General features: G+C 38.2%; 1 protein-coding gene across 3 annotated transcripts in view; it reads right to left on the bottom strand.

Annotated features, from left to right (window-relative positions):
• The window catches only part of Mpp1 (MAGUK p55 scaffold protein 1), a 31,554-nt gene that overhangs the window by 8,432 nt on the left and 7,480 nt on the right, over positions 1-15,642 (bottom strand). The window contains exons 2-7 of one of the 3 annotated variants that reach the window (XM_055606571.1): positions 14,396-14,585; positions 11,482-11,625; positions 11,145-11,223; positions 9,009-9,094; positions 6,967-7,032; positions 122-318 (exon numbers count right to left, since the gene is read on the bottom strand). In XM_055606571.1, coding sequence (XP_055462546.1) covers positions 122-318; positions 6,967-7,032; positions 9,009-9,094; positions 11,145-11,223; positions 11,482-11,625; positions 14,396-14,572 — 749 coding nt within the window. In that variant the 5' untranslated portion in view covers positions 14,573-14,585. Of the gene's footprint in view, positions 1-121; positions 319-6,966; positions 7,036-9,008; positions 9,095-11,144; positions 11,224-11,481; positions 11,626-14,395; positions 14,586-15,642 lie in introns of all 3 variants that reach the window. The other 2 variants (XM_055606570.1, XM_055606572.1) reach the window with 2 other exon arrangements.

Genomic DNA, 15,642 nt, shown 5'->3' with positions numbered 1-15,642 from the left:
TCATCTATTATTTAAAAGAACATATATTTTGGAGACATAGAAAACATTCACAAGACAGTGGATTTCTGAAGCTAAGCAATTAGCTACTGTGGGGTTTTCTGCTAGCACAAATGTGGCTCACCATTCCTGCAGCTCAGGAGAAGGGATCAATCCTGCAGACTCTTTGGAGGAGCCCTCTACCCGCCCCTGCCACCAATTGCTGTCATCTTTGTTGATGATCTGGATAATGTCTCCAGTAACAAACTTCAGTCCTGCCTCCTTGCAAGGAATAAGATTGTCCTTTTTGGGATCGTAGTCAAACTGTGCCCGCATGAACATCTGTAAAAGAAGGCAGAGAGAGGATCTCAGGGAAAAGACTAGCACTAGAGCATGTACATAAAAGTCCCACTGTAAGGAAATGGGAGATGAGCAAGAGTGAGGCAAGAATGGTTAGGGTAGCACCCAAACATGTGTAACTGGAATGTTCATGCATTTTTAACTACTTACTGTCATGTTTTCAGAAGAATCAAAACTAATCCTTTTAACAAGGCAGCATTTCCCATGAAATGACTATCTGGGTCAACATGTTTCCATATTTCTGAGTTGTCCATCTCAGGGCAGACAGTTGCTACCATCCATCTGAAATGGATCTGTTTCCTTGACAAGATACTCTCACAAATATGTAAACTTGATAAATCTTTCTCGAGAGGACACTCTAGCAATATGAATATGTCCATTATCTTCAAATGCTGGCATTCTTTGTCCTACCTTCTATCAAACTTTACATTTATTTTATATAAAAACATACCTAACAAGATAAGCATGTTTATCACAGCATTGTTTATAAGAGTGAAGTATTAAAAATAATTTGATTTCCTAAGACATTCTTATTTATCCATGTTAAATGGTTAAGCATTTGCTGAGTATATTACCATGTAACAGAAAAATCCCAATTTGTAGAATAATATCTAATGCCCTTGGCAATCCTGCTGACATTAGATGAAATAAGAACATTAAACAAAATAATAACTAGAATGATCAAAATTAAAAAGAAATGTTTATCTATGAGTCTCAGTATCGCCTTTGATATCCTGATGAGTAGAGTCTTTCAGAGATCCGCTGTGAAAGGCTCCTGTTCTATTCTTTGTCTTCACCTACTTTCAACGTCTATCCTGCTTACCCTTCTGAATGAGGATTAAGCATCTTCCCTAGGGACCTCCTTGTTGTTTAGCTTCTTTAGGACTATAGATTTTAGTATGTTTACCCTATATTATATGGCTAATATCCACTTACAAGTAAGTATATTTCATTTGTGCCTTTTTGTTTCTGGGTTACCTCACTCAGGATGATCTTTTCTAGTTCCCACCATTTGCCTGCAAATTTCATAATTTCCTTGCTTTTAATTGCTGAGTAGCATTCCATTGTGTAAATGTACCACACTTTCTGTATCCATTCTCCAGTTGAGGAACAACTAGGTTGTTTCCAAATTCTGGTTATTATGAATAACACTGTTATGAACATAGTTGAGCAAATGTCTCTGTTTTATGGTTTAGCATCTTTTGGATATCGAAGGAGATATTAAGACTCATAGCCAAACTTTGGGCAGAGTGTCGGAATCCTTATGGAAAAAGAGGGGATAGAAAGACCTGGAGGGGACAGGAACTCCACAAGGAGAACAACAGAGCCAAAACACCTGGGCCCAGGGGGGCCTGCAGAGACTAATACTCCAACTAAGGACCATGCATGGAGAGGACCTAGACCCCTGTTCAATGGAAGCCCATTGGATGCTCAGTTCCCAAGTGGGTTCCATAGTAAGTGGTACAGGGACTGTCTCTGACATGAACTCAGTGCCGGCTCTTTGATCACCTCCCCCTCGTGGGGGAGGGGGGTGCAGCCTTGGTAGGCCACAGAGGAAGATGATACAGCCAGCCTTGATGAGACCTGATAGGCTAGGGTCAGATAGAAGGGGAGGAGGACCTCCCCTATCAGGGGACTAGGGAAAGGGCATAGGGGAAGGAGAGGGACAGTGGGTGGGACTGAGAGGAGACAAGGGAGGGGGCTGCAGCAGAGATAAAAAGTGAATAAATTGTAACAAATAAGTATATAAATAAAATTTGAAAAAAAAACAAAACAAAAAAATAAGTTTTAAAAAAGAAAAAAAGAAATGTTTATCATAGGAAAAGATGGTTAGAAAAAAATTATAACCAGAATTTAATACTGATTTTCTTGGTTAGTTTTTATTGTCAACCTGACACAACCTATAGCTATTGAGAGAAACAGTGCACTATAGAGAGCATGATTCCTATACAGAAGGATCTAGGTTGTATAAGAAAGTTAGAAGAAAGCAAAGAGAGCAAGCTGTAATGAGCATTTTGGTTTCTTTAAAAACCTACGTGAATCTGTTTTTGTTTTAATCCCAGGTTAAAAATAAGAGGCTGCTTCACAGTAGGTGATTGTGATTTGCCTTGTGCACTAGCCAGGGCTTGATCTCACTAGCCAGGGCTTGATCTTTGCTGGCTGCAGATAGTTTAATTCTGGGGACTCTGGAGAGGGTATGAATGGGAGAGCATGGAGAGGGTCTGTGGTGGCTGCTGCTCTCCATGCTGCTGCCCCTGCTGTTGCTGATTCGCCCTGCTGCTGTTTGCTATTGTTCGGTTGCTGCTTTGCTGAACTGCTGGAGATTCTGCCAAGGAAGATTCAACTTGTTGTCAAGGAACTCCAGGAATTATATAATCAGCAGGAAGTAGCCTATAGAGGTCTATGCCCCTTTCACCTCTAACCTTCTTTCTCCTCGACCTATTGTTAAGGGATTAGGAGGGGTTAGGTTGGAATAAGGGTTGGAAAGGAGGTGGAGGGATAAGAACCCAATAAAATAGATTTAAAAATTTGCCAACAGCAAGCCAGTCCTCATTGGTTCTGTTCCATGTTCCATCCTCAGATTCCTGTTTTGAGTTCCTACCCTAGCTTCCCTTAAGGATACATTGTGATCTGGAGGTGTAAACTGAAATAAACTCCTCCCAGGTTGCTTTAAGTCAAAATGTTTTATCACAGGAACAGAAAGCAAACTCAGACACTGGTCACCTGTGGAATAACATTAAGGAGTATAAATATGGCTCAAACAAGTAAGGAAAGAAATAACAAGGAGCAGAATTTTAGCCTACATACTCCTTTAATCTCAGCAGGCGGTCTCTATGAGTTCAAGGCCAACTCATTGTGAGTTCCAGAACAGCCATAACTATATAGTAAGACCCTGTCTCCATAAACCTAAACAACAACAACAAAACCCAGTTTACTAGTGAATATCTTAAAGATATTTGAAAGGCTTTAATAGGATATTGTGATAATTATGCTGAAATGGTTAAGCTTCAGGTTCTATGTAAGGCCCTTTCTCGAGGGAATAAGACAGCTAGTGGGAAGCAGGACATGCATGTCCTCCTCTGTCATTGAGAGTACACAAAACTCTATACACATGTACATATATATATATTGACAGTCAAAATATAGCGTATCATGAACAATTTTACATCAACACATTTGGTAAGACCTGAAGGTTCTTCTTTGGTCAAATTTCAAAACAGATGAAGAAATGGACTACTCTCATACAAATGCAAATAGCAAAAAATTCTAGAACCTCCCAACTCATAACCATAATACCCAAATCTAACAAGAATCTTGCAGTCTCTCTGAGTATCAGGGATAGAAAAATAAACAATGAAATATTAGTAAAGCAAACACTGCAATTTATCATGGGGATAAGAAGTAACAATCAGGGCTGGAGAGATGGCTCAGAAGTTAAGAGCACTGGCTGCTTTTCCAGAGGTCTTGAGTTCAAGTCCCAGCAACTATCTATAGTGAGATCTGATGCCCTCTTCTGGCATGCAGGCTTACAGGCAGACAGAATGCTGTATAATAAATAAATAAATAAATAAATAAATAAATAAATAAATAAATAAAAAAATACATAAATAAATAAATAAATAAATAGATAGATAGATAGATAGATAGATAGATAAATAGATAGATAAATAAATAGAAAAAAGTCACAATCAAGCAGGATCTAGTTCAGCAAAGCAAAGTTTGTGACATAACATTAAAAAAATGGAGAAAAAGCACACGATCTTGTCACTAGGTATACACAAAGATAAAATTTAACACCCAAATCAATATTAAAATTTTAATGAATGTGGGACAGAAGAGAGCTCCTTGCACTGAGTGTGATTTCAGGAACCCATATCAGTTGTCTCACACCAGCTCCAAGGGAGCTGGACTTTCTGAGCACCTGCACTCATCTGCATATCCTCACACAGAGACACATAATTAAAATAATCAAGCAAATTTAAAAAGACCCTACAACCAAAATACTTCACACTGAAATACTAAAAGAGTTCTCTTCAATACTGAGAAATAGAGAAGGATCCTGCTGTTACTGCTTTTACTGGAATATTGTGAAGATGTCTCTGCTGCCCAAAGTGATATGGATTTAATTCAAGGGTAAATAAATAGACCAACTACACAGAATATACCTACATATATGACTTCTGATAAAAAGAGATGGTGCATATAATAGGAACAGGATTTTATTTCAATAGTTTTGAGTCCACTGATATCCATATGGAAAAACTGAACACCTGACCTCTTATTTTACAATATTCTACATAAAAATCAATTCAATTCTGCATGTGTTTAGAAGAAAATATAGGAGAGTTTCCTTTTGACCCTGTAGCAAGCAAACAAAAAAAATTAACAATTATATGAGCAAAAAATGTAATTTGGAACTCATTCAGAATCTTCTTTATTAAATAGTACTATGAAAAAATATAAAAGGAGCATATTTGAGATACATCTGACAAAATACTCTTTGCTTCAGAAACTGTGAGTTACTGCTAGAATGTGGTAAGAAAAAAAATCAAGCTCTACCAAAAAATACATTCAAGTGGAAAAAAATGTTAGTGATAAAAAGAATATTATCAAATTATCAGAGAAATACAAATGAGAATCACAGTGTAATGCCACCAAGATTATGGCCAAACAAACAAAACTAGGCAATTGTAAGTTTTGGTGAAAACATAGAATAAATAAAAGTGTCATACAAGCACATTTGAGCAACTACTTTCAAGGACTGCTGAGCAATACCTTCTAAAATCACCTGTATCTTAAAACCCATCAAGTCTACCCACCAAAGTAAAGGTATAAAACATACACTCAAGAAAGTTCATGGCACTTCCTTCAGACAAAAATAGCTGGAAATGCCCAAAAGTCCATCAATATCAGAATAGATGAGTAATTGCAGCACATTTATCTAATGAATCGGAGAAACTGAATCATCTATTACTACGAGTAACCTGCATTTAAACATAGTACTGAATGAATGCAAGGACATGCAAAAGAATTCCTATTATATAGTTCAATTTATTTAAACTTTAAAATGGGGCAAAACTTCCCTTGTGCTAAAAGTCAGGATTGTGGAGCCTGGAAGAAATGAGATAAAGAGTCATAGATGCTGGACCTATCCTGCCTTTTAAGGTGGGTGCTGTTTACAAGGATGTGCTCAGTTCATGAATATTCAACCAGTTTTATACTTGTGATCTATTCACTTTGTTATGTGTATGTATACAAGCAGCAAAACCCCAATTTAAAAGTATAAAACTATACTATCATACTGCAGGTAACTTATGATAGAAATTTTAGGTTTCCTCTTTTAATATTTATTTTTATTTCTGTTTTTACTCATGTGTATGTGTGTTTAGTTGCCTGTGGGGGCCAGAAGAAGGTATCAGATCCCCTAGAGCTAGCATTATAGGGCACTATGATGTAGGTACAGTGAATCAAACTCAGGTCCTCTGAAAGAGAAGCAAGTTTTCTTAACCACAAAGCTGTCTCTCCAGCAAGGGTTTGGTGTTTTCAAAACCTTTTTGAACATTTATTTGTCAAGGTCCTGTCCCATCTATTCCTTTGCTACTGATTACCTGTTTCTATCATTTCCATCACTGTCTTCTTCCTCAAAGAAAAAAGAACAAAGAGCTGAGGAGACTGCTCAGTTGAGTTAGTAAAGTACTTGCCTTACAAGGATGAGGGAACTGAGTTTGATCTTCAGAATTCACATTAAAAAGCTAAGCCCAGTGGCACACGCTCATAAACCCAGAGCTGGAAAGGCAGAGACAGAATGTTCCCTGAGGCTCACTAGCTAACTAACCTAACCTAATTGCTGAGAGACAGGCTAGGATGGATGGGGTAGAACTCTGTCTCAAAAAAAGAAAAAAGATGGGGACTGGTGAGTTGATAAAGTGCCTACCACACAACCATAAGGATCTGAGTTCAGATGCCCAGAATTGACTCAAAAAGCTAGGTACAATGTGTTGTCTGTAATTTCCATACTGGGAGAAGAGGGCCAGGGAGATGAGACAGGTGAATCCTTGAAGCTCACTGGCCAACCATTCTAGCCAAATCAGTGAATTTCAGGTTCCCTGAGTCTGCCTCAAAAATATATATAGAATAATAAAGAAAAGAGGACTGGAGAGATGGCTCAGCAGTTAAGAACACTCACTGTTCTTCCAAAGGTCCTGAGTTCAATTCCCAGCAACCACATGGTAGCTCATGACCATCTATAGTTAAGATCTGGTGTGCAGGCAGAATGTTGTATAAAATAATAAATAAATCTTTAAAAAAAAGGAAAGGAAAAAAAGGTGAAGCGAAGTCAAGAAAAGACATTTAATATCAATCTCTGGTACCCACACTCATATACACACATATGGGCACATACACACACATCCATACTCATAAGCATACCCCCAACAAACACACAAAGGTGAATGACACTCAGTTTTGTCCTCTGTCCTCCACACACATGAACAAGCACACAAGCACACACAGACACAAGAAAAAAAAGAGACAGAAATAAAGATGATGGGCTCTTTTATCACAGAATCATGTCATTTCAAAGAACACAAAACAGCACAACAACAACAACAACAAAATGGTACTACATACCTGGAGGGCAGGAAGACGACTCTGCTGATTAGGAATTACTTTTAATGAGATCATCCCTTTGGTTTCCTTCTAGTAAAAAAATAAAAATGAGACTGTAAAGAAAAATAACTTGGGTGATGTAGGATTTTAGGAAATCAAGGTTTTCATTATAGAACCATCTTTGAAGTTTAGGATTTGGTCAGATATTACCTCCTGAACCATGAGAGTGCCATGTGTTTCCCACACCAGCATAACTGAAGACACAAAAATAATAAAGCAAATGTTCATGACTTTCTCCTCTTCTGCTCTTGGTCCTCAAAAGGTCCCTAGAAGTTCCTAAAATGAACTGAAATATACCCATACCTTTCTCCACCCTAGTAGGAACATTACAAATATTTATAGTCATGGTTTTTTGTTTGTTTGTTTCCACAACTGGAAGTAGATACAGGTTTAAATTGTTATTTTTTAAAAAAAATTAATTCATTTTGGTTTTATTTGTTACTTTGAGCCAGGTATCACTTTGAAGTATATCCCGTAACTTAGTATGTAGCCCTGGATGGCCTGGAACTCAAGTGATAATCTGCCTTGGCCTCCTAAGAGCTTTTATTACAGCTACTGTACTCAGTTCAATGATTTATTTTGTAATTTTGTCACCATAACTACAGCTGATTGTCCTCTCTCTTTTCTTTGCAATTTGAAGAATAAAATACACATAACTGTCACATACAAATGTTTTCAAATTATGTGTATATTGTATAATGACTAAAAAGTTAATTAACATATGTGTTACATCACTACTTGTTTTTGTTGTGAGAATACTTGAGATGCAATCTCGGCATTTTTCAAGAATATGATTCATAGCTATATAGCTCTCTATGATCCCCGCCCATCTCCATCTCCTGATCAGCACCATCCCACTCTTTACTTCTACAGGTGAATTCTACATATATAAGAGTTCATGTGATAACTATCTCTCTGTGTCTGGCTTATTTATATAATGTCTTCCTGGTACACCCATGTTGTAACAAATAATGGGATTTCCTTCTTGTATAGGAGAGAACAGTATTCCATAGTGTGTATATGCCATGTATTTTTAGGCCATTGGACCACTGACTCCATTGCCTGACTATGATGAATTACGCAGTAGTAACTGAGCATATTTTTAAGAGGTTGTCCAGGAGCTTTTTGTTTCCTTTGCCCAGTTTCCTATTTGTTTATGTTTTAAAATAAAATTTAGATTTCCCTAGAATTAGTAGCTTTTTCCTAGTAAACTGTCTTCTTAGCATATGCTCATTTACAAGCAGCCCAATGTCAGAGGCCTACTTTAAGGGCCAATTTTTGACATCACTCCTGGTACTAGCTATGATATTCCTGGGGAACCCAGTAATAATTACATAGCATATTAAAAAAAGGAGTTTGAAGAGTTTCATGAAGGATAGAGTCACACAGGTATACATCTCCTCAGGAAGAACTCTCTCCCTTGTTGGATCATTTTAGGATGCTTACCCCTGTGTGAAAATGGTAAGTACAGGAGCAGGTTTGACAAGTAAGGGTAGGGACATAAAAACTGCTTGCTGAAGCCACTGAAGCCCAACTGATATAGACAGCAGCCTGCTGAGGCATAAGACAACGTCAAGAAAGATGGCAGAGAATCAGGAAGGATAAACAGGAGAGCCAGCACAACACTAAGCACAATGCTGCACATAATAGACTAAGAGAAGCTAATCCATATGCTCAAAGCCATACAGAGTGCAAGAATAAAGTAAAGCATGGATTCAGAAATACCAATACACAGCACAATCTCCAGATACCCAGGGCAATATTCTTGTTATTTTATGAGATTGATGCTCTCAGTTATTGGCCCTGCTTTGCAGTTTTACTAAATGAAAGCAGAGAAATATAATTTCTTGGACAGAATATCAGATGATCAGAAGTGATACCTGCCCTCTCAATAAGGTAACCATGTTTTTTTTGCAGAGAAATGAGATACAGTGATACCAGTGTCCATAAACCTCTTCAAGAACACAGAAGACAAATATTTATCTAGTGCAAAAAATACCCACCATTGCCTTCTGCAGCTGGTCTACTGAGTGATTAGTCACATTTGTACCATTGATTTCTAGGATCTCATCCCCCACGTGAAGGGAGCCTGCCATTAAACAAACAAAAAAAAAATGTAATGCACACAAGAATAAAAATTAAAACAAGAGCTGTTAGTATAGCTCAAGAATACCACACAAGTAAAATTACAACTTAGGACATTTTATAACATAAATAAAACTCGACATTAGAAATAGTCAACCAGGAGAGATAAAAACAAACATGGTTCTGAATCCATCTAGGCAGTTCAATACTTCTTGATATCAGTCATCTAAGAGCTTTGTAAAAGCAGCTCATCCTTGAATTCCTGAAATTAGAATAGCTGCCAACTCCAGGAGACTTGGACACATGTACATACTAAATATACAATACCAAACCCACAGAAAGACCTCAGTACTCCCCATTATTCAGTGAGTCCAATATTTCTTAGTTACTGTTAAACTAAACTTCCAATGTGCTCTTATGGTTAGTCAATGTTAAAATTCTTCTTCCTTTCTTTTCTCTTGTTGTTGTTGTTCTTCATCATCATCATCATCATTTGGTTTGTCGAGACAGGGTTTCTCTGTGTAGCCTTGGCTGTCCTGGACCCTATTTGTAGACTAGGCTGGCCTCAAACTCAGAGATCCTCCCAGCCTCCCTGAGTGCTGGGATTTACAGGCATGTACTATGGCACCCAGCCACTAGGGTAACTTCTAAGGAGAGACGTGATGCACTGGACTTGTCCCTGAGCACTGGGATTAAAAGTGTACACCACCACACCCAGCTCAATGTCAAAATTCTATGTGAAGAGTCAGGTGTGGTGGCACACACCTGTAAGACCAACACTCTGGGAGATAGAGGCTCTGTGAGTTCAAGGCCAGCCTGGTCTACAAAGTGAGTCCAGGACCACCAATGCTACACAGAGAAAGTTTCTTTCAAAAAAAAAAAACAGATTCTGCGTGAAGGATGGCCACCAAATTCATGTCATATTACCTTGGATTAAAAAAAAAACATAGTTAAACATAAAAGAGTAAGAGGTGATAAGGGAGGAGACTCATTGGAATAACCACAACCCCAATATTAGGAAGAGTTTTTAGTTTCTATTACCTTATAGGTTAACACCAGCCACTCAAAATGTTACATTTTAATTTATTATTCTGTTCTCTCATTGCTCCCTAACATATATTTTAGTAAATAATGCATCTGAAAATTGTTAGCACTCTAACATTAGGGAAATACAATAGTTAATTGTAATTACTTAAATTTGGTTTTCTCATTTAAGCTGTTACCTCCGGAAGGGTAGAGATACAGCTTTCTTTACTGTTACATAGCAGTCATATGTAATGGGTGCATGCACTAATGATTCACTCTTTAACTAAATAGGAAAGTATATATAAAAAGGTGCAGAGGAGTTAGTTGTGGTGGCACACAAAGACAGGCAGATCTCAATGAGTTTGAGGCCAGCCTGGTCTACAAAAGTGATTTCCAGGTCATCCTGGTCTAAGCAGAAAAAAAAAAAAAGGTGATAGTGGTACTGAGTAATTCATACTAATATCTTATCATACAATTTTCTTTTTCAAGTTTTTTTTTTTTAGATTTACTTATTTTATTATGTGTACACTGTACTGTCTGCATGTACACCTGAGCACCAGAAGAGGGCACCAGATCTCATTATAAATGGTCGTTAGCCACCATGTGGTTGCTGGGAATTGAACTCAGGATCTCTGGAAGAGCAAGCAGTGCTCTTAACCTCTGAGCCATCTCTCCAGCCACCATACAATTTTCTAAAGAGTCAGGTGAGGGTTTTGTTTATTTGTTTGGTTTAGTTTTTCAAGTCAAAGTTTCTCTGTGTAGCCATGGATATCCTGGAACTTGCTTTGTAGACTAGGCTGGCGTCAGCCTCACAGAGATCCACCAGCCTCTGCCTCCTAGGCTGTGTACCACCACTCCTGCTTTAAAGAGTCAAGTATTAATTAAGCCAAAGAATCTCTTGGAACTCTCACAAAAATGCTATCAGTTTTGAGGACTATAAGCTTCATGTCCCACACCACTGAACAGAGAGTAAATAATTAATCCCAGGATAAAATTAGACTTAGGACCCCTCCTCCCTGCCAGAGTACCTTGTCTATGAATCATGCCACCATGGAGAATTCTGGCCACAGTACATGACTGTTTTTCATTCAGCTTCAAAGTGATTCCCTGGATGAAATAAAGGCAATGAAAAAGTAAAATTTGTTTTAAGCCTCTTCTGAGGATATCTTAAGGAAATTTTGCTGGAAAAACCATTTCCATCTATATCATGGGAGGGTCTCAGGTAGAAAAAGCAGGAGGCTTGCTTTGAAAGGAGCTTGAGATGGGGACAAAGAAACAGTAGTGAAACTGGCAAATTGTACAATTCCATGAGTGGTCCAATGACTCCACCAGTACAGTGTAAATGATAATAGAAAAAGGGATTACCATGGGCTCCTCTGTGATCTTCTCAAACTGTATGAGACGAACTTTCCTTGCCTCTTGACCTTTAGCATGGGCAGGGCTACCTGGAGCGGTGGACCCATTAGTATACATGTCCTCGGTGGCAACATTCAACTGATTCAATGCAGTCTGTAAAACAAAAACAGATTAGTGGATAAATAAGCAGCAAAGGCCCATGGTCAATCAATAATCTATAATTAGAATCCAAAAGGCTTTGAAAACCCAGTTCTTTTATAAGGTTGACATCTATTCTCATTTAAATCCATGTGAAGCTGTTTGTAAATGTAACTCATTCAATTTAACACACACATTTTGCTAGGTCATTGCAAATAAAGGAATGATTTTTATTAAAAATATTCTGAGGGACTAGAGAAATGTCTCAGTGGTTAAGAGCACTAGCTACTCTTTGTGAGAACTTGGGTTCAATTGCCAGCACTCACATGGAAGCTTACAACTCTCTGTAACTTCAGTTCCAGGGGATATGATGTCCTCTTCTCTCCTCTGCTGACACAGGCATGCATGTTGTAATCAGACATTCATGAAGGCAAAACAACCATACACATAAAAATAAATAAAATTTAAATTCTGAATCTTAAAGTACTTCAGGCCCTAAGGGTTTCCAATATGGTATATACAAATGCATACCCAACACAGCAAAGATCCCGAGTGGGTCTAAATTAATTAAGGTGGGAAGAAGAAAAAGAGGACAAGTTCAGAGGGGAAAGTAAGCATGGCTAGCAAGAGTCACCTCTATTCACAACAGCATTGGGCATTATGGGCAGTTCAAGGCCTAGTTGTTCTCTTTCTTAGGATGATAAGCAGAGTGAGGTCAATCAAGAAAAGATATAGAGCAGACCTAACTCAGAATAGGGCCCTGGGAATATTGAGGGGGACTCTAGCTAAGACTCCTAGTAGCAGGGACCAGGGATACTGAAGAGAACACCTTTTATCTAGACAAGATTCCTAGTGGACAGAGGAGAACACCAACCCACGTACAAAGACCTCAATCCAAAACTTGCCCTGCCTACAAAACTTGCAGAGATAGAACAGACACAGCAGAGATTGAGGGAATGTCCAACCAATGCAAGGGCCAACCCTATGACCCAACCTTAAGACCTACCCCATGGTAGAAAGCCAACCCCTATCACTATTAAAAATATTTTGCTATGCTTGCAGACAGGACTCTACCAAAGTTGTTGGGCTCCACCCAGCAACAGTTTGAATCAGATACTGAGACTCACAGCCAACATTGGGTGAAGCATAGGGAGTCTAGTGGAAAGGAGTTGGGAAAGACAGAAGGACTTAGAGGTGACAAGAGTTCCACAAGAAGACCAACGGAGTCAACTAACCAGAGCCTACAGGTGCTTGCTGAGACTGAAGCACCAACCACAGACCACCCATGGAGAGGACATAGGTCCTCTACATATGTATAACTAATGGGCAGTTCAGTCTTCATGTGGGGTCACTAGTAAGGGGAGCAGGAGATATCTCTGACACAGACTATGTTGTCTGCTTTTCCATCACTTCTCCCTGATGGGACATCCCTACCAGCCCACAGGGAAGAAGACAAACTGATGTGAACAGATGAGCTGGGGTGGGTGGGTAGGAGGCCTTGGGATATGAGAGGAAGGGTGGAATTAGGTGGAGAAGAGGGAGAGGCCTATGACCAAGATGGAAATTGAATAGACAAATTAATTAATAAAAAAGAAAAGACTCATACCTCATACCTCCATTTACATACAAAACTCATACCTCCGTTTACATACAAAACTCAGTTGCAAATGATTTTGAGATACAAATGTGAAAAGTAAAGCAGATAAGTTTTGAGAAAAAAAAACAACATACCTTTAAAACCTTAAAATATTTTATAATTCATAATATAAAAATTTCTAGCTATATAATAAAATCTGAGAAGATAAATGCTTTAAAATTTAAAAATATGTTCATCAAAAGACTCCACTGAGTTATGTAAAGTGTTAGCAGACAAGACACTGAAAACAATAACCATAAAACAAAAGGACTGATTTTTATCAAACCTAATACCATTTTTTATCAAAAAGCAATAAGGAAGCAGAGGCTAGACATTCATGAGCTCAAGGCCAGCCTTGGCTACAGAGCAAAAACTTGAATAAAAAAAAATGTCTTCTTTCCTCCAAAGAGAACCATAAACTTAAGCAAGCAGAGCTTAGTGGTAAATGCTTGTAATCCAGGCTTTTGGTGAGGGAGGGGTAGGAGTTTGGCTCCAGCTTGTACTACATAGTAAATTCAAGTTCAGCCTAGGCTACAAAGTAAGACCCCGTCTCAAAACAAAAACAAAAGCAGATACGCAAAATCTAAGCCCAATATTCCCTCTACTTAGGGGGCTGAGGCAGAAGACTGTTTTGAGCTCAATCAGGAATTTGAGGTCAGGCTGGGCAACACAGTGACAATTCATCTTAACAAAAAAGTAATCACAAAGACATGTTAAGTCCGAGAGTAAAAGTCTGCAATATAACAAAGGACTTGTATCCAGAATATATAAAAATAGTTACAACTCAATAACAAGATGATTAAAGTTTAATGAAAAGACAAAAGATTTGAAGATTCTTCATTGGAAAAGACATATGACTACATACAAACACATGAATAAGTGGTCCACATCACAGTAACCAAGGAAGTATAGATTAAATTAGAGCCACGGAGGACAGGAATGGTAATACATACCTAATACCAGCACTCAAGAGGCAGAGACAGAAGGATTGCTGCCAAGTTCAAGACCAAGCTCAGCTATACAGAGAGGTCCCGTCCAGCCAAGTCTATCCAGGAGACCCTGTCTCAAACATTAAACAGAACCCCAAAACAACAGAATGCCTGTATATCATTACTAGAAAATCTAAAATAAAAGAAAACACCCACTTACTCTATGGTCCAGCAATCCTACTCTTAGGGGTTCATCCAAGATGAAAGAAAACATTTGTCCACACAGAAACTTGAATGCAGATGTACTCAGCAGCTTTACGTTCCCAACAGTCCACCCAAAAGGAAACAATACAGGTGTTGAAACACAGGAGAATGTACAAGCCAGTTGTCCATGCATTCAAGAGCTCAAACTACAAAATAATAGGAATGAATTCAGAAACATGTTAAATAAAGGAAGTCCTATTAAGAAAATAATATGTCCAATATGATAAACTTTGTGTGAGATTTCAGAACAAACACAATGGGAATAAATAAAAATTAAAAGAGTAGTTGTCTCGAGAGGAAAGGACTGGCATGAGATAATTGGAGTACTAGTAATATTCTATCCTGTGATATAGTGTAAAAGAGCATATTCAAGATTTTTGTATTTTACTCTTTGTAAATCTTACCTTAAAAAACATAAACAAACTCTAGGCAGTGATATATACACTGAAGCCCTTCAGGTTGAAATACTCTGACATCTTCACCTTGTTTTCAAATGCAAAAATGAGTGGATAGAAGGATGGCTTTAGGAACACATGTGTTAAGGCAAACAAAGCGATACATCAATTATAAAATCCAGAATGATAAAAAAAAAACTTTTTAAAAATATCTTCAGTAATTTTGAATTTTTCCAAAACTGATCAAGAATAGCACTGAGATTAAAAAGAAGCTGGGCACAATGGTGCACACCTGTAATTCCAGCACTCAGGGAGATAGAGGCAGGCAGAGCAATTAAAATTTGAGGCCGGCCTGGTCTATAAAGCGAGTCCAGTACAGCCAAGGCCACATAGAAAAACCCTGTCTCAAAAAAAAAAAAAAAAACAAAACAAAACAAACAAAAAATAAAATAAAAAACAAGAGAGAGAGAAGGCCTGGAGAGATTACTCAGTGGTTAAGAGCATTTGTTGCTCTTGCAGAGAACCTGGGTTTGGTCCTCACCCCCACATGGTGGCTCACAACCACCTGTAACTGCAGTTCTAGAACATCTGATGCCCTCTTCTCCACAGGTGATGCACAGAGTTACACAGAGGTGAAAATACCCATACCCATAAACTAGAAATAAATGTTTTTTAAAAGAGTGGGAGATGGCTCAGTAGGTAAGAGTGTTTGCTGTCCCAGCACAAATTGAGTTTAAATCCCCAACACCCATATAAAAAGTACAGCAAGGCCATCTGTAATTCCAGCACTGTCTGGAGCAAAGATAAG

This window comes from Psammomys obesus, unplaced genomic scaffold (genome assembly GCF_907164565.1).
Source record: "Psammomys obesus unplaced genomic scaffold, mPsaObe1.curated_primary_1811, whole genome shotgun sequence".
In the NCBI taxonomy this organism is placed as follows: domain Eukaryota; kingdom Metazoa; phylum Chordata; class Mammalia; order Rodentia; family Muridae; genus Psammomys; species Psammomys obesus.
This window is presented reverse-complemented; position numbering and strand designations above follow the sequence as displayed.